The sequence below is a fragment of the Amblyraja radiata genome, chromosome 10, assembly GCF_010909765.2.
Source record: "Amblyraja radiata isolate CabotCenter1 chromosome 10, sAmbRad1.1.pri, whole genome shotgun sequence".
Taxonomy (NCBI): Eukaryota; Metazoa; Chordata; class Chondrichthyes; order Rajiformes; family Rajidae; genus Amblyraja; species Amblyraja radiata.
The window spans coordinates 9,409,560-9,433,747 of record NC_045965.1 but is presented as its reverse complement, the minus strand read 5'-3'; the positions used below and the strand labels follow the sequence as shown (position 1 = coordinate 9,433,747).

The window sequence follows — 24,188 nt, the reverse complement described above, 5'->3', positions numbered from 1 at the left end:
GAGCACCACTCTGTTGGGTCTCACCCACTGATATCCAAATTTATGAAGGGTATCTTTAACACTAATCCTCCCAGGCCCAGGTACACGGAGGTATGGGATGTTAACATTGTGTTAACACTGCTTTGCCGGTGGGCTCCAGCTACATCCTTATCTTTGGTCAGGCTCACATATAAATTAGTTATGCTCATGGCGCTGGTTTCAGCGCAACGCATCCAGTCATTGCATAAGCTGCGGCTGGACAGAGTGGTTACATCTACCAACAAAATAACTTTTTATGTACATGAGCTAATTAAACAAAGCAGACCAGGGGTGTTAGGTCTAAAGCTGGAATTTTTGGCGTGCTCTATGGACCATAGATTGTGTGTGGTCACACATATTCAACAATATTTTAAGGCTACAAAGAACCTTAGAGGCACTGAACTGGCAATGTTTATTAGTCATAAAAAAACACACAAGAGTGTATCAGTGCAGACCATCCAGGTGGTTAAGACATGTATTGGTTTGTACAGGAGTAGACACTGATGATTTTAAATCTCACTCCTCCAGGGCTGCAACAACGTCAGCAGCAAGGTTCATGGAGGTTCCACTGGAACACATCCTAGCGACTGCAGGATGGTCGAATGAGCGGACTTTCCAAACCTTTTATAATAAACCGATTGCCAGGCCGGGTTCGTTTGCCAACTCAATTTTAAGTTCTGTTCAATAATTTGCTTTCCCGGATGTAAGGGGTCACTATTATTATTATTATTAACATTTGTTTATTAAAGTATCAGCATATTATAAATCTATGTCATGTCTCAATGCATTATCTTTTCAATCATTTCTGGTCAACTAATGCTGTGTGTTGCATGGACTCATGTTCGCGGCATAATATCACAGAGCTTTAAAGTCTTCGCATAGTGACTTCGAAGTAAAATAGGAAGATTAAACAAGAACTTACTAGTTTGATCTTTATTTTATGAGAAGTTGCAATGAGGGATTACGTGCCCTCCACTCCCAACCCTCTTCTCATAAAGATCATGTGGTAGTTCTAGTTCTCGAATCTTCCTATAATCAGTTCAGCAACTGTTTTCTGTGATTTTACACCACTGCTTTGAAGGTTGAGGCGCATGCGGGCTGGCGGGCTTCACGTAATCCCTCATTGCAACTTCTCATAAAATAAAGATCAAACTTCAAACTGGTAAGTTCTCATTTAATCTTCCTATTATACACAACTACCTGATCACCTCTGAGCCTCCTGCACTCCAAGGAATAGAGTCCTAGCCTGCTCAACCTCTCCCAATAGCTCAGGCCCTCGAGGTCTGACAACAAGCTCATAAATCTTCTCTGCACCTTTTCCAGCTTGACATCTTTCCGATAACACGGTGACCAAAACTGAATAGAAATTTACTTTACTTCATTATTCCACTTACAAATAACCTTTTAATACAACAGATATAATACAATTTTAGGAGACACAGTTTGTTTGTTCTCCCTGTGACCTCATGGGTTTCCTTCAGGGTGCTCCAGTTTCCTCCCACTTCCAAAGATGTGCAGGTTTTGTAGGTTAATTGGCCTCTGTAAATTGACCCTTGTGTGTAGGATAGAACTAGTGTACGGGGTGATTATTGGTCACTTGGTGGGCTGAAGGGCTCGTTTCCGCGCTGTATCTCAAAAGTAATATAAATGAAACAAGATACTGGACAATGTTACATTGGTGCAATGCATTTTCAGGTAGTTTGCTTCAGCAACTGACTGCAAGGTGACACCTGGAAACTTGGAAATAGTAAAGAGCCTTGATCCTATAAATAAGCTCGACATTTAATGAGATCACAGCCAATCCAAATACAACCTCAACTATGGATATTTTTTAAAGTAGCGATTGACAGATTCTTGGCTAGTAGGGACGTCAAAGGTTATGAGGAGAAGGCAAAAGAATGGGTTTGAGAGGGAAAGATAGATTAGCCATGAAAGAATGGTGGAGTAGACTCGATGGACCGAATGACCTAATCCTATGGCTTATGAACCCTGATATCTCAGCTTCCCCCTCCCAAAATGTCATCCCTTGCTTGTTAAATATCTATCTACCTCTGATTTAAAAGTATTCAACAGTTCTTTGGAAAAAAGAGAGTTCCAAAGACTAAAAGAAAATGTTCACCTCAGCTCAATCTTAAATGATATACTCCATATTTCTAAGCCAGGGCTACTTGCTCTAGAGTATTCTATTAGGAGAATCAACCTCTCCACAGCCATCCGTTGAAGACCCTTAATGCTTCAATTGTCCCCTTTTGGAAAAGCAGCCATAAGAATCAAAGATTTGATTGAACTCGTATAGTAGGATTTGATTGGACAGCACACAAATAACGCGTTTGACTGTAACTTGCTACACGTTACAATGATAAGCCAATAGGTGTAGATCCATGAATGACTAGCCTATATTTATTTTTAACCAATCATAGAACACAGAACAGTACAGCATGGGAACAGGCCCTTCAGCCCACAATGTCTGTCGAACATGATGCCAAGTTATATTCATCTCCTATGCCTGCACCTGATCCCTATCCCTTCATATCTACGTGTCTATCTAAAAGCCTCTTAAATGCCATTATCATATTTGCCTCCACCACTACCCCCGGCAGTGCGTTCTAAGCACTCACCACCCTCTGTAAAAAAAAAATGTGCCTTTTATATCTTCTTCAAATTTTGCCCTCACAGTTTAAAACGTTGCCCTCTAGTCTTTCACCTTTCCACACTGGGAAATAGGTTCTACCCTATCCACATCTCTCATAATTTTATATATTTCTAACAGGTCTCCCCTCAGTCACTGACGTGCCAGAGAAACCAATCCAAGTTTGTCCAACCTCTCCTTATGGCTAATACCTTTTAATCCAGGCAGTAGTCTAGTATACTTCGTCTGCACCCTCTCCAAAGCCTTCACATCTTTACAGTAATGGGGCAACCAGACCTGCACAGGATAGTCTAAATGTGGCCTCACCAAAGTCCTAGAGTGCTACAACATGCCTTTCCTAATCAATGCCCTGACTGTTGAACGTTGCATACTTTACGCTTTGTTTACCACTATCTTCTTGCGTTGCCACATTAAGGGCACCCTGGACTTGTGGCAGGAACTATAAGAGTATTTAAAAGACACTCAGACAGGTACCTAGATAGGAAAGGTTTAGAGGGATATGGGTCAAACATGGGCAAATGGGACTAGATGGGGCATCTGAGTGGGCATGGACAGGTTATGTCGAGGGGTCAGTTTCCATGCTCTTTGACATTATCAGGGAAGTGAAAGCTATGGAAAACTGGCTCAAACGAAACTGTTGACGTGTGAGACAAATCAAACATGATCTTACAGAATAAGAGGCAAGCTTCCGAAGGGGAGAAGCCATCTTATGCCCTTTTGTAATTGCAATATTGAAAAATGCAAGATATTAGCATGTAAATGTCAAACCCTATTAATTATTCTTAACTGATAAGACTATCAACTAATGTTCACTATTTCTTGAACCCAATGTCAACATCAGTGAAGTCTTGTGGAAGTCCTGGAGATATTTTACATGGATCTTTCCAACTGGTGCGAGGTACTGATCTGGTCTTTGGTTCACGCATTGAATACAAGTGTAATGAAGGGTAAGGATTGTATTTCAATAATCCAATTTTATTTCTTACAAGGAGAAGGAATAGATATACATGACAGTTCGTAATCTCTCTCATCGTTTTTTAACTTATCCTGATCAATGAATATATATTGTGTGTGTGTGTGTGTGTGTGTGTGTGTGTGTGTGTGTGTGTGTGTGTGTGTGTGTGTGTGTGTGTGTGTGTGTGTGTGTGTGTGTGTGTGTGTGTGTGTGTGTGTGTGTGTGTGTGTGTGTGTGTGTGTGTGTGTTTTTGTGTGTGTGTGTGTTTGTGTGTGTGTGTGTGTGTGTGTGTGTGTGTGTGTGTGTGTGTGTGTGTGTGTGTGTGTGTGTGTGTGTGTGTGTGTGTGTGTGTGTGTGTGTCCCACCTAGTCTAATGTCATATATATATATATATACACATATATATATATATACTAGACTAAGTGGGACCCGTTGGGTCCCATGTTCACACGGGAGGGCTGATCCCCCGACGCAATATTCTACCTCTCCACCAATTCCAATATTGGTGGCCAGTGGGGGGGTTTTCTGGAGTGCTGGTATGGGTTCTTGGGGTGGCCGCTCAGTCCCTCAAGCCTGATCTGCTGGCAGCTCACTCACAGCTGGTGGGCTGGCAGTTGACTCATGGCTATTCCTTGAAATTCCATTTCAAGCAAGGTGCAAGGCCACCAAATTCAAGTTCAGTTTCATTCCACTTCAAGCAGGGTGCAAGGCCACCAAATTCAAGTGCAGTTTCATTCCATTTCAAACGGTGCAAGGCCACCAAATTCAAATGCAGCTTCATACCATTCCATGCAGGGTGAAACCACCATAAAACCACACAAAACACCAAACTCACAGTTCAGTAGACATTCAGTGTGTTCAGTTGATTCACAGCTCAGACAGAGTCATGACCTCTCCCTCCCCCATCATGCAGAGACGGAGCCACACCCACACTTCAGGGTTTTATAACCCCTCCCACCAGAAATGGTGTTATCTTCATGGCGTTATTGACAGGAGAGAGATTCTCAACATTTTTAAAACATTAATAACACTTTTATTTTTCATTGATGGGAAGAATTCTCTGCACCTGCTGAGCAGTGCGGGACTGAGTAAGATGGCCAAAAATCACAGCCGTAAGTGGTAGCGTTTTATCTAAAATCAATATACAGTGCAAACAGGAAGAAAGTGCATTTGCAATAGTGCCTTTCAACTTCAAGCCAAAGCACCCAAGCCACCATTTGCAGTAAGTAGTGCCTTTCAACTTCACGCAAAGCACCCAAGCCACAATTTGCAGCAAGTAGTGCCTTTTAACTTCGAGCCAAAGCACCCAAGCCACCATTTGCAGTTAGTGCCTTTCAACTTCAAGCCATAGCACCCAAGCCACCATTTACAGTAAGTAGAGCCTTTTAACTTCAAGCTAAAGCATCCAAGCCACCAATTGCAGTAAGTAGTGCCTTTTACCTTCAAGCCAAAGCACCCACGCCACCATTTGCAGTAAGTAGTGCCTTTTAACTTCAAGCCAAATCACCCAAGCCACCATTTGCAGCATGTAGTGCCTTTTAACTTCGAGCCAAAGCACCCAAACAAACATTTGCATGCAGTGCCTTTTTACTTCAAACAAACCATATTTTCATTTTCAAAATACATTAAGGGGACTCACAGTTGAGTAGACATGTGTTCAGTGTTATTCAGAGCTCAGAGAGACATGACCCTTTAGCTTATATTTATACACACACACACACACACACACACATATATATATATATCTATATTACTAAAACTCTGTTCTTGACCGGTTTTGGCTTTCTGTGCTGCAGTTTCCGAGAGTACGCCGCCACCTCGCTCAGAGCCCCCCTCCGCCGCATGTGTGCCGAGGATTTTTCCCGTCGATGAAAATTGACAGAGATATTAATGTTTTTACAACATTCCCCATTCTCTCTGCTGCCCCTGCTGGAGGGAGGGGGAGGGACTATAAAACCAGGAAGTGGTGTGCCTCAATCAGTCTCTGCAAGTGGTGTGCCTCAATCAGTCTCTGCATGTTGGGTGTGCCTCAATCAGAGCTTTGAATGACACTGACAAATGTCTACAGCACTGTGTGTACCCTTAATTTGGTTTGAAAATGAAAATATGGTTAGAGGTAAAAAAGCACTGCCTGCAAATGGTTGTTTGGGTTTGGGTTGAAGTAAAAAGGCACTCTCTCTTCCCCCCCCCCCCCCTCCCTCTCCTCTTCCCCCCCCCCCCCCCATCTCCATCTCCTCTCCCCCCCCTCCCTCTCCTCTCCCCCCCCTCTCTCCCCCCCCCCCTCTCTCCCCCCCCCTCTCTCTCCCCCCCCCCTCTCTCTCCCCCCCCCCCTCTCTCTCCCCCCCCCTCTCTCTCCCCCCCCCTCTCTCTCCCCCCCCCTCTCTCTCCCCCCCCCTCTCTTCCCCCTCCTCCCCTCCATTAGCGTGAGTGCGGGAGGGGGGGGGGGGGGGGTAGTTAGTGTGTGATGCTGCATGCCGGCTCCCCCCCCACAACCGCACGTTGGGGGAACAGACCCAATGGGTCTGCACTTGGTCTAGTACATATATATATATATATACACATACATACACATCTATATATACACACACATATATACATATACACGCACATATCTACACACACACATACATATACATACACATACACACACATATATATTATTGTCTTTATAATTCAATATTATATATTCAATATTATATCATGCTTTTTGAAAAGAAAATTTACTAACTATAATTCCCATTCCAGGAATAAACTTTAAATGGAAACACAAGAAATTGCAACTACTGGAATCTTGAGGAACTCAGTGAGTCAGGTAGCATCTTTGGAGTGAATGGACAGATGATGATGTCTGAAGAAGGGTCCTGACCCAAAACATCAATTCTCCATTCCCTCCATCGAGTTCCTCCAACACTTTGCATTTTCCTCAATAAACTTTAAATGTGTTTTTGAAAAAGGCAGATATATTTTGTGGTAAACTAACTTCTAATTTTTCAAAACCTTCAGTAAAATTTTCTATTATGTCTCCGATCTCCTATTATCTATGTTTGCATTCAATGTTTCTACCCAGATCATTGACTTTTAATCGAGGCACATCCTGGAATGGAGAATATGCTTTTATTTTTAATTGGTGCCGTTATGTTCGTTCAATGGAGTGATGGTCGTGTCGTGGTGAATGTGGCTGCCCTGCAAACAGTTGTCCCTGGTAGAATCCCAGCCATCGCAATGTAAACAATTGAAAGGCATCGAATTGTGCCAGCCCGAAACGTCGTCGGTCCATTACCTCCACGGATGTTGCCTGACCTGCCGAGTTCCTCCAGCACCTTGTGTTTTGTTCCAGATCCCAGCATCTGCAGTTCCTTGTGTCTCCATTGCTTGTTGTTACTTCTCAAAATGATAAATTGTGCAGAAAATGATAAAGATGATTTCTTAGTCATGATGACTGTGTTATAAGCTGAATCGGACAGTCCAATATTGACCTTTCTGTACTTCTCTCTATTGATTCCATATGGTCCCATCCATCATTTAAGAATGAAATATACTCACAATTTATATTCTGTGCCTTTAAAGATATCAGCTGGTGGGCACGCGAAATTACAGCATCTGTGAAGTCTCCGGCTGGAGTGGTCTGGTTCGTCATTGTGAAGGTAAAAGAAAGAAAATTAAAAATTAAAAAAATTGTCACCAAGGTTCATACTTCATTGTCACCTGTACAGAGGAACAGTAATATTATTTTGTTCTTGCATGCAATTCAGTCAAGCTTTACTATACACAGGCAAAATGACACCCAAGCACATGAGTGTGTGAATAGTAGATTACACCGAGTCAGTACACAAGAGTCAGCATGTTTCCGGTGCCAACTTGTATCCTTGAAGTTTCAAAGTTTCAAGTTCAAATTCAAGTTTATTTGTCATATAAGGTACAGTGAAATATGATTTACCAACTTGAACTTGAAAGATATAGTGTTTCAACTTGGCCATAAAGGTCCGTTGTCCTGACGGCGGCACTGGGTCAGAGTTGCAGGGGTCGACCTGGCCAGGCGATGTTGTCGGTATCCTCCACCGCCGTCCCGTGCCACTGCATGCCACGTTCAATCCACATGCTGGTCCATCCACTGTGGGGCCTCCGGTGTTGCCAATCCACGCAATTCCCCGGCTGCTGCAGGGACTCCAACAGCCCACTCTTTGGTTATGTGAGATAATAGAACTGAATGGGAGTAGGAACCCAGAGGTTGTTTTGCAGAGAATGCGTCGATTCATTGTGGACTGGAGTATGAGCATTTTGTTGTTAAATTATACCACTATTGATGTTGGACTGTGTGTTGTCAGTGATAAATCAAGGGGGTATAGATCGGGTAAATGCACAGAGTGGTTGACAAAAATTGCAGCTTGCCCTCGATCAGTCGTGCAGATAGGCTGAGGAATGCCTTATGGAATTTAATACAGAGAAATGCGAGACTCTCAATACATTGTGGGAAGTCTAAAATGGGCAGGACCTACACAGTGAATGGCAGGGCTCTGGGGACTGTGGCAGAGCAGAGGGATCTAGGAGTGCAGGTACTCAGTTCCTAGATGTTTCTAGTACTTGTCAGTATAGCGGGCCCTTCTTCTGTCCCAGCATCCAGCATCCACACTCGTGGACCCCGGGCCGGGGATGCAGTGGTGGTGGGGGGGGAGTCAGAGGTCGGGGTGCCGGTGCAGCGCGGTCAATGACTCTGGCGGAGGGACCAGACTGTCCCCAACTCTGCTGCAGCTGATGGGGACGTTGCCAGGTTTTCGTCCCCATGTGTCCGCTGCCCGGAGATGTGGCCCCGCTCCACCCGGTCCCGTGTGTGGGTGCTGCCGACCCACAGCCCGTGACAGTGCGGCCACACGGGGGGGGTTGGCAGGTGAGCCGGACAGCGCTGACCCCGGGGGGAGAGTGGGGGCTGTCCCGAGGGATGCGCTCCTTTGGCCGCTTACACCTTGGTGCTCGGCTTCAGAGCAAAGATACTAGAGCATTTGGTTCAGAGTGCTCAGTCACCCTCCACAATTATTTACAGCGCAAAAATTGACCATTTCACGGTTTTTAACAGGTAGGAAAGTCCACGTTTTGTGTGTTAACAGTGTATGCCGGAAGCTGCCATGTCCTGCAGAAGGATTAAGCTGCTCCGTGCATCACGCCTTTTGACCCAATGACCATACGTGCAATCCCTCCATGAGACAGAAGTGAACAAGATCATGAGGGGAATAGATAGGGTAACCACAGAGTCTTTGTAATAATGTATGGTCTTTATGCTGACTGTATAACACACAACAAAAAAGCATTTGACCGTACCTCAGTGCACATGACAATAATCTAAACAAAACTAAACCCAGACATCTTGGCTCAGCTCGGGCTCTGTGCCCACAGACTTTGGAGAGAACCTCAATATTGTCGCCTCAATATCTTTTGGTGATCTGGGAGGATAAATCGACCACATCAGTGTTCTCTCTCTCAGGCCAACATCCCGGCAATGAGGTCCTAATTTTCTCAGCCGGCTATGTTGGACAATCCACTTTGTACCTTTATCACTCAAAGTGGTGAAGGTGCATTTGGTATGATGTTCAGAATCTCAGAGACACAGAGCAGGGAAACAGAACCTTTCAGCCCAACTAGTCTATGTTGACTAAGAAACCCCATCTAAGCTGGTCCTCGTCTTGGTCGGCAAGCACGGGTTAGGCATTATTTGTTCTAGTAGGTTTGTTAGTTTATTATTTTATTAGTTACTAGACTAAGTGCAGACCAGTTTCCCCAATGCAATATTCCACCACTCACGCATAGCCCCAACTGCACCGGCACGGCTCATTTCCCATCATCCCCCAGCACTCCTTCCCCCTCTCTTCAGCCCCTCTTCTTTCCCCTCTCCTCCTCTCCCCCAATCCCTCCCTCACTCTCCCCTACCCTTAGTCACTTCCTCCCTCCATCCTCTCCCCTTCTTATCCTCCATCCCCCACCTCACATTCTCCTATTCCCCCCAATATCCCTCCTCACCTCCCCCACTGCCCTCCTCTATTCTCCACTCCCTACCCCCACTACCCCACTCCTCTCCCTCTATTCCCCCCTCCTCCCCACTCTCCCTCACCTTCCCACTTTCCGCCTCTCTCCCTACCCCTCCTCTCCTTCAATCCCCCCACTCTCCCTCCTCACCTCCCCAGGATCTCGAGGTTGCAGCCATTGGCCACAGAGCAAGACTCGGCGCCGAGGCCTTGGATCCTCGGTGCGGCCTCAGCCATCTGCGTGGGCCCAGATCAGCAGCATTTTCTTCGGTGCCCAGGCCCCGGATCGTAAGCGCCGGCAGATGCAGCCCCACCCACTCTCCACCCGGCAGATCGTTAGTGATGCACACTCTGCTCACTCCGCTCCTTCAACATTAGTCTCCTCGCCGGGCGCCGCCGGTGCATGACAGTGGACGCGGCCAATCAGTGCGGTGATGGTGCAGGAAGTGGCGTTGACTTCTCAGTCGTGGCGGTGACTGACAGGAGTGGAGACCAATCTGCACATGCATGGTTTTTAAGATTTTTAAACCTTAATAACTTTTAAAATATACCATCAATCAGAACAAACTTGTTGCACTTGAAGCGCAGGAGAATGGTAAGGTGGCGAAAAATCATCGCACTATCGTGTGCTGTTTTTGCGCAAATAGAAAAACCACGCAAATTGGAAGAAAACAAGATCAGAATTTTAGTTATATATAATAGATTTCTCAAGTTGCTCAAGTATACGAGATGTTATATATTGTGAATATTGTATATTGAGTGGCGTACCAGCAGTGGCGTACCAGCAGAGTTGCTGACTTACAGCACCTGAGACCTGGGTTTAAGTCATCGAGTGATACAGCCTGGAAATAGGCCCTTCATCCAACTTGCCCACATCGGGAACATTTTTCCTGCAGTTACAGTAAGTGAAAATCTAGCAGGCAAGCAGGATGCTTCCACCAACCACCCCCATTTGAAGTCCACAATCTTCCACCGTATCTACCCAGTGCTTGGTACTTACTTCCAGCAACCACTGGTTGTCCTCCAGGATGCACCGAGCCGCAGCCTGATCCATGCCGGTCACCTGGGCGAATTCGGCACAGAGACTCTCACGGCAGCGGCGCAACGCGTCAACGCCTCCGACGGCCCGGGACTCTTGCACTGAGGCTGCTCCATGACCGGAGCTGCAGTGAGCGACTCGCCAGCCCGGAAAACACTCTCCAGCCCCGCTCCAACGTCCGCATCTGTACCCGCCGCTGCTTCTGCTTCCAACACCCGCGGCCCATGCAGTTGATATGAGTTTTGAAATTTTCGTTGGATAACATGATTTCTCACAACAGAGCGAGAGAAATTTGTGATCAGCGTGAGAATTTAGTGAAATGCGTGATTCTCACGCTCAATGCATGGGAGTTGCCAGCCCTGCCTCTCTATCCCCCTCTCTCCTCCTCTCTCTCTCTCTCCCCTCACTCTCTCCCCTCTCTCTCCACCTCTCTCTCTCCCTCCCACCTCACTCTCATCCCTCTCTCTCTCCCCCTCTCTTCCGCTCTCTCTCCTCTCAACCCCCTCTCTCCCCTCCCCCTACCCTCTCCTCTGTCCCCTCTCACTCTCTCCACCCCTCTCTCTTCTCTCTCCCCCTCTCTCTCCCCCCTCTCTCTCTCCCCCTTCTCTCCCCCTCTCTCTCCCTCTCCCCCCACCTCTCTCTCCTCCCCCCTCTCTCCCCTCTCTCCCCCTCCCTCTCTCCCTCTCTCTCTTCCCCCCTCTCCCTCCCACCTCACTCGTCCCCTCTCTCCTCCCTCTCCCCCCCGTCCCCTCTCACCCCCCCTCTCTCTACCCCTCTCTCTCCCCTCTCCCCTCTCCCTCTCTCACTTCCCCCTCTCTCCCTACCACCTCACTCTCACCCTCTCTCTCGTCCCCTCTCCTCTCTCTCCTCTTTCCCCTAACTCTCTCCCCCTCTTTCTTCTCTCTCCCCTCCTCTCTCTCTCTCCTTCTCTCCCCCCCCTCTCTCTTTCTCCCTCACTCTCTATCTCTCACTCTCTACACACTCTCCCCTCTCTCTGTTTCTCCTCTCACCTCTCTCTTCCCTCTCTCCCCCATTTCTCCCTCCCACCTCACTCTCCCCCTGGCTCTCTCTCCCCTCTCTCTTTCTCCTTTGTCTCTATCTCCTCTTTCTCTTTGCTCCCCCCATCTCTCTCTCTTCCCCCCTCTCTCTCTCTTTTACCACCCCTCTCTCTTCCCCCTCTCTCTCCCATTCTCTCCTCCCCTCTCCACCCCCTTTCTTCCCTCTCACCCCTCTCTTTCCTCTCACCCCCCTCTCTCTCCCCCCCACTGTCTCCCTGTCTCCTTCTCCTCTCTCTCTCTCCACCTCCCTTTGAGAGTCTGTCCCTTCGGCACAGAGACTCTCGCGGCAGCGGCGCTTCCGACGGCTCCACGGCCCGGGACACTCGCACTGTCCGGAGTGTTCCCTGGCCAGAGCTGCAGCGAGCGACTCGCGGCGCCGCAAACACTCAACAGCGCCGCAAACACACGCAAGTCCCGGCTCCCCGCATCTGTTCCCGCTGCTGGTTCTGCTCCCATCCCTCCCGCAGCCCCGGCTCTCCAACAACCGCGGACCGTGCAGTTTATCCGAGTTTTGAAATTTTCGTTGATCGCAAAATTTCTCACCACTGAGCGTGAGAAATTTCTGATGTGCGTGAGGGTGTGAGAGTTTGCTTGAGGGCGTGAGTCTCACGCTCAAAGCGTGAGAGTTGGCAGCCCTGCACTCTTTATCTCTCCACAGCGCTTCCCCTCAACATGGCCGCTCCACTGACTTTGCCTTATCCTTAAATGCTACTCAATTTACCAATTTTAATTTGCAACCAGTCCAATGGTTACCTTTAAATTGCCTTTATCACCTTAAATTAGTTGTGCCTCTTCCCCTCATTGCTGACTTGTCCAATGGCTCTGGTTAAACTCTCCCGCACTTTTCAAACTGTGATACTGATGACAGTTTGATACTGACTACAGTTGCTGCCTGTATGGAATTTTCACGTTTTCCCACTGATCACGTGGGTTTTCTCCGGGTGCGCCGGTTTCATTCCACATTCTAAAAACGTGCAGGTTTCTAGGTTAATTTGCCTCTAAAATTGCCCTTCATGTGTAGTGAATGGGTGATCATTGGTTGGCGTGGACTCAGTGGGCCAAAGTATCCATGAGGGGAATAGAGAAAGTGGTAGCACGGTGGCGTAGCGGTAGAGTTGCTGCCTTACAGTGCCAGAGACCTGGGTTTGATCCTGACTACTGGTGCTGTCTGTACGGAATTTGTATGTTCTCCCTGTGAACTGCATGGGTTTTATCCGAGATCTTCGGTTTCCTCCCAAACACCAAAGATGTACAGGTTTTTAGGTTAATTGACGGTGTAAATGTTAAAAAGAATTGTCCCTAGTATGTGTAGGGTTGTGTTAATGAGCGTGCAGGGATAGTAGGTCAATGCGGACTCGGTGGGCTGAAGGGCCTGTTTCTGAAATGTATCCTTAATCTAAACTAAAATAAAACTGAAGTCAGAGAATAATCTTTTACCCAGAGTAGCGAAATCAAGAACCAGAGAACATAGGTTTAAGGTGAGACACAAAATGCTGGAGTAACTCACTGGGTCAGGCAGCATGCCTGCAGATCATCGATAGGTGACCCAAAATGTCACATCCACATTCTCCAGAGATTCTGCCCGACCCGGTGAGTTACTCCAGCATTTTGTGTCTTGTATTCGCAAACCAGCATCTGCAGTTCCTTGTTTCTAGGATTAAAGTGAGGGGAATGATTAATAATGATAATTAATTATTATTAATTGTTACTAATTATTAATTAATTATCACCTAATATGATTTTTGATTCATTGGTTGAATTATTGATTAATTTGTTAGTTTTTGAATTGAATCATAAATTTATAATCAATCTATTAACTAATTAATTAAGTGATTGATTAATTGATTCGTAATTATATGTATGAATAATTAATAATAATTAATGAATAATAAAAACCTGAGGGGCAACTGTTTCACACAGAGTGTGATGGGAGGAGCAGCCAGAGGAGCTAGTTGAGGCGGGTACTATAACAGCATCTAAAAGATATTTGGACAGCTACATGAATAGGAAAAGGTTTGGAGAGATATGGGCCAAACTTGAGTGCGAGGGGTTAGTGTAGATGGGGTATTTTGGTTGACATGGGCAAGTTGGGCCGAAGGGCCTGTTTCCGTGCTATTTGAATCTATGACTCAATCACCAGAAATAAGCTGGCAGTTCAACACTGCAAATGAAAAAGGCAATCTGCAGAGATACTGATTTGCAATGATTTGTAGTATTCAGCGCTGGAATAATTGCAATATTACATGTTTTACAGTGAATAAATGCCCCCCTGTGAGAAAACCTGAAAATGGAAAGATTGCAGGGTTCGATGTGCTTGACCTGAACCAGGATTACCCTTATGGCACCATCTTGAATTTTGAGTGCAACACTCCTGACCTGATAATTGATGGTGCCAAAGAAATTTATTGCATGAAAAACAAAACCTGGAGTCAAACAGTGCCAAAATGCATAGGTAAGATTCTACACAAAGTTTCACAAAAACCTCTTATCTGGAATTCACAGAAAAGCTGAAGAACGTCAAAAAGGTAGGATAATATGTTCATAAAGTTCCTCAAGCACTCTATCATTGCATAAGAGCACTGTTGTCCACCTTTCATGTCCACCTTCCTTCAGTTTACTTTGGTTTTGAGATGCAGCTGGGGAAACAGGTCAACTGTCCACCGAGTCCACACTTCAATTAACCTCTAAACCCACACGTCTTTGAGAAAGGTGAGGAAACCAGAGCACCTGGAGTTCCTGCCTATATCATAGAAATAAACAGTTGCAGATGCTGGTTAATACACAAAAGGACATAAAGTCATCCCATATGCCCACATTTGGCCCATGTCCCTCTAAACCTTTCCTGTCTGTATACCTATCCAAATGCCTTTGAAATATTGTTATAGTACCTGCAGTAACTCCCTGCTCTGACATGAGTCTGAAGAAAAGTCCTGACCCCAAACATTACCCATCCGTGCTCTCCAGAGATGTTGTCTGACCTGCTGAGTTCTTATAGCACATTATGTAAATCTCCAGCATCCATTGTTCCTTGATTCTCCAACCTTCTTCATGTTATCAAACTGATATTTGGACCCTTGTTTCCCGAGCACATCCTGTATCATCCTACATGGAGATTGAAACCTGATTATGGGTGAGTGAGCAGTGGTATCACAAGAAGAGCTTCCCGTCCAAACACCCATGGCCAGTTTCAGATGAAACTTCAACGTCATAGTTGGTGCTCTGTGTGTCTGCTTGATATTGACACAATACACAATACAATACACAACACAATACAAATGTTGTTTCTGCAGTCATACACACAAGAAAAAAAGACCCAAGACACAACACAATTTACACATACATCCATCACAGCGCATCTCCTCCTCGCTGTGATGGAAGGCAAAAAAACTTATCTCTCCCCTGCACTCCCCATTCCCCTCCCGATGTCAGAGTCAAAGTCAAAGCCCCCGGCGGGCGATGGTAATTGTCCCACAGCCATTAACGCCGCACCGGGTGATGCAAGGCCACGCTCCGGGTCTTGTTGTTGGAGCCCCCGGCGGGCGCTAGCAAAGTCCCGCAGCCGTTGAAGCCATGCCGGACGATGTCAGGCCCCGCTCCAGGTACTCTTCGACCCCGCGACTCGGGCAGGAGAAGTCGCCGTTGCGGAAGCCCCGAAAAGCGGTCTCCCAGCAGGGACCCGCGGGCTCCCGATATCACCGTCCACTGGACCCGCGGTTGGAGCTTCCGAATCTCCGGGGGTCGGGTCGCAGCTGAGCGCCACCACAGCTCCACCCGCTCCGAACTCGGCCAGCTCCGCGATGGTACGTAAGTCCGCAGCTCCGCGACTGGAGCCCCAGGACGTTCCTGCTGGAGGCCGCTCCACGTTGCAGCCTCAACGACAACGGAGACCCGACAGGGAAAAGGTCGGGTTCTCCGTGCAGGGGAAAGATTTTAAAAGTTCCCCCCCCCCCCCCCCACACACACACATACCCTATCAAAAAAATAAAAACTACATTAAAACGGGACAAAAAATAACAAAAAGACAGACGGACTGCAGAGGTCGCTGCGACGTGAGTGGACAAGATCAAATGTTAGTCCTTTGTCTTTCTCTGCGGATAGGCCTATCAGAGATATTTATATTTTTTTTTTTTTTTTTTTTTTAATTTATTTATTTTTAGAAGTAAGTACAGTCATATGGCACCAAAGTGCCTAATATATATTTTCATAATACATTTTATGTACAACTTCTTTTTTTTTTTTTTTTTACATTGAAAAAAGATTAGAATAAGAAAAAGAAGTTAGATAGTAAAGGATAGAAAGATGTGAAATATATAGTGTGTGAAAAAAGAAAACGAGTAAATGAAGAAAGTTGAGAGAGAAAATAGAGAAAATAAAATAAAATAAAAAAAGAAAAGGAGATCATTATTTATAATCTTGACCAACCCTCGTCCAGTCCTGAAACAGTTATTTTTTTACAATTATGTTGCACCATATGATTCCAAAAAAACGACGAATGGAGACCAACTCGTTATGAATTGGTCTGATTTATCCATTAGGAGGAATCTCATTTCCTCAAGATGAGCGGTGTCCAACATACTTGCAATCCACATTTTAAGCGTTGGTATTGATGTACCCTTCCAAAATTTAAGAATTAATTTTTTTGCTATTATTAAACCATAGTTAAGGAATAGATTTTGAGATGTGTTCAATTTATTCCCATCTTCCATTACGCCAAATATAATCATTTCAGTATTAGGTTCCATTCTTGTCTTGAACAATTTTGTAAATATTTCAAAAATATCATTCCAAAATCTATAAGGTTTTATGCAGGAAACTAAGGAGTGTGTTATAGTTGCCGTTTGGGCTAGACATTTATCACAAGTGGCGGATATATTTGGATAAAATTTGTTCAATCTTGTTTTTGAATAATATAATCTATGTACAATTTTAAATTGAATTAGATTATGTCTTACATTAATTGAACATTTGTGAATATACATCAGGTATTTTTCCCATTTAACCTTCGTAATTTTTATCATTAGTTCCCGTTCCCACTCTTCTCTAAGTACCTCTGTCGATGGTAGGTCTATATGTAGAATACTATTATATAAATATGATATTAATTTTTGTGAGTCAGCTTCAATATTCATTGCTTCTTCCAATAAGTCAGGAGTTACTTTTTGATATCCTTGTATATATTTTTTCACGAAATCGCAAATCTGAAGATATTTAAAATATTGGTTGTTTTTCAATTTAAATTTTAATTGTAGTTGTTGGAATGATAGTAAGTTTCCCATTTCGTACATATCCCCGATCCTTCTAATTCCGAGACTTTCCCATTGGTTATATGTCTTATCAATAAGAGATGGTTTAAATAAAGGGTTATTCGCTATTGGCATTAACAGTGATAGATTTCTTAATTTTAAAGATAATTTTATTTGTTTCCAAATTTTTATTGTACCATATATAATTGGGTTCTTCTTATATATTGTGTTATTCAGTTTTTTTGGGGAGAAGAGGATCGTTCCTATATTACAAGGATGGCAATCCTACTTCTCCATTTTTATCCATTCTGTCTGTTGGGTAGAACTATCCAACCAATAAATCATATTCTTAATATGCACTGCCCAGTAATAATACATAAAATTCGGAAGTGAAAGTCCCCCGACCTCTTTTGGTTTACATAAGTGTTTTTTTGTGATTCTATGTGATCTATAGTCCCAAATATAATTAGTAATATTTGAGTCTAAGTTAAAAAAAAAATATTTTGGTATATATACCGGTATAGATTGAAATAGGTATAGTAATTGTGGTAGGAAGATCATTTTTATTGCATTTATTCTACCTAATAATGATAAGGGAAGTGTTTTCCAAAATTTAATCAACGTATTAAGTTTATTTAATAAAGGTATGAAATTAGCGTTGAATAATGCTTTATATTTTCTAGTAATCTGAATACCCAAATATTTAAATTTTTCTGTTGCGATTTTAAAGGGGAACTTCAGTAAGTGTGTAGGTTCTTGAGGTTTTAATGTCATGATTTCACTTTTATTCCAGTTTATTCTATATCCAGAAAAAGACCCAAATTCCTCTATTAAGTTTAATAAATTTGGTATGCTCGTTTGTGACTTTGTAATATATAAAAGTATATCGTCTGCATATAATGAGATTTTATTCTTTGAGTCCCTGGTATTATAGCCCTGAATATTCGGATGAATTCTTATACTTTCAGCCAGGGGTTCTATCATAAGGGCAAATAGCAGGGGTGATAGTGCACATCCCTGCCTATTACCCCTTGATAGTTGAAATTTTTGAGATAACATGTTATTAGTTAAAATTCTTGCCATTGGTTTATCATATAATAATTTTACCCATGTTATAAAATTCTCTCCCATATTAAATTTTTGTAGTACTTTATATAAGTATTGCCACTCTACCTGATCAAATGCTTTCTCTGCATCCAAAGAAATAATTGATATATCTTCTTCCTCTACTTTATGCGAGTACATTATATTAAACAGGCGTCTCAGATTATTAAATGAGTATCTTTTAGGTATAAACCCCGTTTGATCAGGGTTTATCAATTTACTAATATATTTGCTTAATCTTCTTGCTAAAATCTTTGCTAAAATTTTCTGATCTGTATTTAAAAGTGATATAGCTCTGTACGAGCCCGGATCTTCTAAATCTTTATCTTTTTTTGGAATAAGCGTAATAGTTGATTCTGTTAGTGTTTCAGGTAGTTTGTTTTCTTTAAAAGCATGGGAGTATAAATTAAATAAATAAGGGGTTGTTATCTCCTGAAATCTTTTATAAAATTCATTATTAAAACCATCTGGTCCCGGTGTCTTACCATTTTTCAGCAATTTTATTGTTTCACCTATTTCTTTGATTGTAATTTGAGCTCCTAGTTCCTCTTGTTCCAAAAGGTCCAATATTGGAAGATTGCAGTTATCTAGAACATTTTTTATTTTACTATCTTCTATTTTAATTTTAGATGTATATAAGTTTTGGTAAAATTGGGCAAATCTATTATTAATATCGTTAGGTAGTATTAGTAATTCACCTTTCTCTGATTTAATTTTGGTTATAGTATTTTCCTTTTCTCGTTATTCAATTGGCGAGCTAAAAGCTTATGTGGTTTGTCACCAAACTCAAAATGTTCCTGTTTTGTAATTTGGAATAGTCTTATTACTCTTGCCGATAAAATTCGATTAAGTTTAAATTTCAGTAATATTTATATTTTAAACATTTTATTTGGCTTTATACCATAATCATATAATCATACTTTATTATCCTAGTATGCTTTGCAACATACAAGGAATTTGATTTGCCATACAGTCATATCATTAAAAAGCAACAAAACACACAAAATAGTAAGATAAAACGAGAACTTATCAGTTTAAAGTTTGATCTTTATTTTATGAGGTGTTACGATAAGCAATTACGTGAAGAAGCCCGCCTGTGCGCATGCGCGTCGATCTTCAAAGCAGCGGTGTGAAATCACAGATAACAGTAGTTGAAATGACATAGTAAGATTAGGGAAGACTAGAGCTACCAGATGACCTTTACGATACAGGGGTTGGGAGTTGAGGGAACGTAATCGCTCATCGTAACACCTCATAAAATAAAAATAAAACTTAAAACTGGTAAGTTCTCGTTTAATCTTACTATTTTACTTCGGAGTCACGTGAGTGATCATGTGAAGATTTCAAATCTCTGTGATTTCATGCCATGAAAACGAGTCCACACAAGCACAACTGCATCAATTGACCACAGATAAGGGAAACATTCATAATGAATAAATAATAATAAAAGTAACCCCTCTCATCCGGGAGGGAACTCTAAAACAGAACCTAAAATAGAGTTGGCAAATATCCCTGGTCTGGCAATGGGTTATTATATAATGTTTGGAAAGTTGTTTCATTTGACCATCTCCTGCAGCCGCTTGGATGTGGTCCAACGGAATGTACATAACCCTTGCTACTGATGTTGTAGCAGCCCTGGTGGAATGAGATTTGAAAATATCAGTATCTACTCCTGCATAAGCCAAAACCCATTTTAACCATCTTTTAACCTTATGGTCTGAACTGATACCTTCTTATAAAGTTTTTGTAACTAACAAACATTGCTAGTTCAGAGCTTCTAAGGCTCTTGGTGACCTTGATGTATTGTTGTATATGTGTGACCACACATAACTGAAGGTCTATGGGGTATAACTAGTTTGAGACCTGACGCCCCTGGTCTGCTCTGCTTAACTAAATCATAAACATAAAATATTATATTATTTGCAGATGTAACCATTCTGTCCAGTCGCAATTATGTAGTGACTGAACCCGTTGCGCTGAGACCAGCGCCGTGAGGATAACTACCTTATGAGAACCGGGCCAAAGCTAAGGATGTAGCTGGATCCCCCTGGTGAAGTAGTGTTAACACAATGTCAATATCCCATACCGCCCTGTACTTGGGCCTGGGAGAACTTGTGTTAAAGATATCCTTTATAAACTCAATATCAGAGGGTGAAACCCGACATAGTGGGTCCCATTCGTTGTAGCAAATATGATGTAAGGCACTTTGGGCACAGTTAATGGCACTATAACTTAATTTATTGTCAAAGACCCATTTGAAAATGAACTCCAAGTCGTCAGTTATCTGTACCGTATTAAATGTAACCTTAGCATTTAAACAAAACGCTTCCCATCTCCTGAAGAGGAAATGTACTGCTTTTTTGGTGCTATCCCTGCACTCTGCAGTGAGCACGTACATGGATCGGTCTGACAACCCGAGCCGCAGGAGCAGTCTACTCGGAATCTGAAAGTCAATAAATTGACTTTATCATGCAGAGGCTGGTTTCCTAAGCCACAGGCTGAACCAGCAAAGTTTTATGTTTAGAAAAACCATATAAGATTGTATTATTATTCCGGACAAAAGTGGGAACCATGGCTGCATAGGCCAGTCAGACAGTGCGAAAACCTGAAGTGGGATATTGCTGACTTTATTGCAAGACCCGACTGATGAGGCAAAATGGAGGAATGACATAAAAGAACATTCCTCCTCCGTGTAGCGAGAATGTATCTCGCGCCACAGTTATGCCCCATATTTTTGCAACCAGTGTATGAGCCTGGATGCAAACATATCGATATTTGTTTTTCCATCGAGCCATAATTTCATAAAATACTTTGTGATCCAAAACCCATTCTGTGTTGTCATTGATTTTATGTGATGATACACCAGCGCCAAATGAGATTAGGTAAATTATTACAGGATACTTTAACTTGATTGTACCCATGTGACTAACATATGCCACCACCATAGTGTATCAACTTGGAGTTGAGCATGCAGATTATGCATATTCACACAATAACCCTTTAACCCATAGAATGCACCTAGTGTCTATAGGTAGTTGATACCAATAACTGAAAAATTGGTAACTCATGCAAATCTCATTCGCCTCCGAACTAGAGATGGCATTTATAATTTTCCGTCTTTGAGCACTAGCATCAGTTTGTAATATAACTGAAGATTTACTGAGCAAAACTACTGGAGCAATACTGAATACTGTTCGGCCATTGTGACTTTGGTAGCTTCAGCTGGTAATAGCATATAATCTGTTAACAATGACCTACATGGCACTTGAGAGCTTGCTACTTTGCGCGATGTAAGTTCTGATAAAGCCAAAGCCCCACTTGCTCAGCTGAATCACAGCTACTATATTGCCAATTACACTTGATGAATAATAATAATACATTTTATTTATGGGCGCCTTTCAAAAGTCTCAAGGACACCTTACAGAATTTAACAAGAGTAAAAAACATATAATCAGGATAAAATAAATAATAAAGACATCACCAATACACAAATTAAAGACAGGATTCGATCCAAAGACAAAAAAATCAAAAACACAATGTGAAGCGAGAGCAGCGGCAGCTAAACCGCGCCAGTGTACACTCTCCCTTCCGACAGCCATCTTGGACACAAACTAAAATAATCACTTACACACAAAAATCATCCCCCCACAATGGTCACCACTGTGGGGGGAGGCACAATGTCCAGTCCCCATCCCCAGTTATCCCAAAGTCAGGCCTATTGAGGCCTCCGCTATTGCCTCTACGGTGGCCCGATGTTCTTGGCCGTTCTCGCCGGGTGCTGTTGCCCCGGCGTCGGGAGAGTCCTCTCAGCGGCTGGGCCACCTGGAACGACCGCTTCCTTACCGGAGACTGCGGCTTCCGAAGCTGACAGGGCCGCGCCGGTTTGGAGCTCCCAGGCTCCCGATGTTGAAGTCGGCGCCGCCCGCTCCGCTCCGCAGACCCGCAGCCTGGAGGTGTTGAACTCGGCGGTCACAGCTCACCGGAACTCCAGCGTGTCGATCCAGCGCGGCGACCCAGGCAAGGCATCGCCCGTTCCGCGATAGTGCTCCAGCGCTGTGCTGCCACCGAAGCCGAGGTGCTTGGCGGTCCCCGCCGGGAAACGACGCTCCACGCCCGCTGGTAGGCCACGAGGACGGGCCGACTGGGCAGCCCGGAGAAAAAGCTGCCTCACCGACCAGGTAGGGACCTAGAAATATAATTACCCCCTTCCCCCCACATTAAAAAGTCTATTTCTCCCACAAACAAAACACAGGACTCACTAGAACTACAAAAAAAAAGTGAATTAAACGGACGGCTGCTGGTTAGCAGCCGTTCCCCAAGATGGCGAATAGAAGGCTGCTTTATAATAACAAGGTTGTTACAGGCTTCTATTAATTCCAATCTCATGCCCCAGGACGGAGTCACAGGCAAATTAATAGGTAATGGTAAATGCCAATAATCAATAAGTCTAGTTGGTATCAACTTAAATTTAACTGGATGGATGAGGAATCCCAATTCTCAAATATATTTTGAGGCTGAAACAGTTGATTTTAGCAAAATACAGCGTTAGAATATCTTCCAGACATGGCATAACAAGTGTTTTTGAACTCTGAGCAGTCCAAGCACCGGTTTTAGTAATTTAGTAAATAACCTGGGAGCTGAAGTTAGCCCATTTTGCAATGCTTTAACTGTTATCATTGCCCCATCCAGATAAATTTCAAATGTCTCCGGTGATCCCTGTGAATGGGAACTGAATAGAATGTACCTTTGAGATCGATGCATGCCATAAAGATGCTATGAAAATCAGTTGTTAGTCAGTAACAAAGTTTCCAATTCTGAAAAGTTTATACTGCACATGCGAGTTAAACAACATTCTCCATCTTTCACAATGAACAGGCCACGCCTGCCATAATTCCATGCTTGCCTTGAATGACAACTCTGGCCCGAATTCCGAGCCTGTCTTGAAAGGCAATCCTGCCCATAATACTGAGCCTGCCTCGAAAGACAACTCTGGCCCCAATTCAAAGCCAGCTTGGAATCCTAGTATACTGTGCAGTATAAAACTAATCACATGTTATCATTATCATTTGTACAAAAAACAAGTGTAAATATTACCAACTTGTAAATGGTCCACATACCCCATGTTTCGGAAGTACCAGACCCACCTACCTGCATGGTTACCTTGGTTGGAGAATAGAACTGGTAGGGTGCGTGGATTCCATATTTTTCCTGAGATCGGCTTGGGCCTTGGCTTGAAAGACCTCTGCCCAGCTTTCACGCTGCCACCAGCTTCAGTGAACCGCTTACTGCCGATGGAGGCGTGCTGTGTGTTGTCGCCGACACGATGAGCTTTGCTCGTCGTTGGTACCTTGATTGGTCCGACAGCTTTTGCTTCCTCATCCAGGTCTTACCTGTTGGATAGGTCTTACCTGAAGAGAAGATTCGGCGGCTGGCCTCAATGTCACCCCTGATAGCGCTGTTCACTACCGGCACTTGTAGCATGAGGGGAACTCTGGCCCCTCCGGGTATTCTTCCAACGGCTGGTAACCAACTCTTCTGGCAGCAACACCTTCGTTTGCGAGGAATCCCTTGAGGCCATACACGGGTGCTCTAGTATGTTCCATGGACATAATTTCGAATTTGAAGTCAGTTACACACTGACCACTCGAGCATCCCTCCACAGAGAGGGAGATTCATAGGCAGCCCTGAAACAGGTGCTATCGCAGGCCCCTGAGGATACCTGCACCGATATGGCCCCTCCTACGGACCTGTATCAGGATGGAGCATCACATTTGTGGGATAAACACCCGAGGGTGCTATCTGTGCTCCATCTTTCCCATTGCAGGCACTTCTGACCCTGAATGCTTCCCTCCAAGGGAGACATTGTGCAGCCCTGTAACAGGTGCCGCTGCCGTGGGCTCCCGAGGAGACCTGAGCTGATGGCTCCCTCCTTTGGAGCATATCAATGCGGAGCAACCTCTCCATCAGGTGCTCCATGTGGGTTAGATGTCCGAAGACGCTAACCTTTGAAGAAGGGGAACCCTCCTGGCCTGACTCGCCTGAGTCCATAGGCCTGACCGACTTATTGTTAGTTTTACCCTCTTTCATGGGCACCACAGTGGTCTGGG

At 44.0% G+C, this 24,188-nt stretch overlaps 1 protein-coding gene across 1 annotated transcript in view; it reads left to right on the top strand.

Annotated features, from left to right (window-relative positions):
* The window catches only part of cfh (complement factor H), a gene marked incomplete at its 3' end in the record, with an annotated part of 77,909 nt that overhangs the window by 21,410 nt on the left and 32,311 nt on the right, over window positions 1-24,188 (top strand). The window contains exons 3-5 of the mRNA XM_033029130.1: window positions 3,510-3,615; window positions 7,191-7,267; window positions 13,989-14,186. Of these exons, the coding sequence (XP_032885021.1) occupies window positions 3,510-3,615; window positions 7,191-7,267; window positions 13,989-14,186 (381 nt within the window). The remainder of the gene's footprint in view (window positions 1-3,509; window positions 3,616-7,190; window positions 7,268-13,988; window positions 14,187-24,188) is intronic.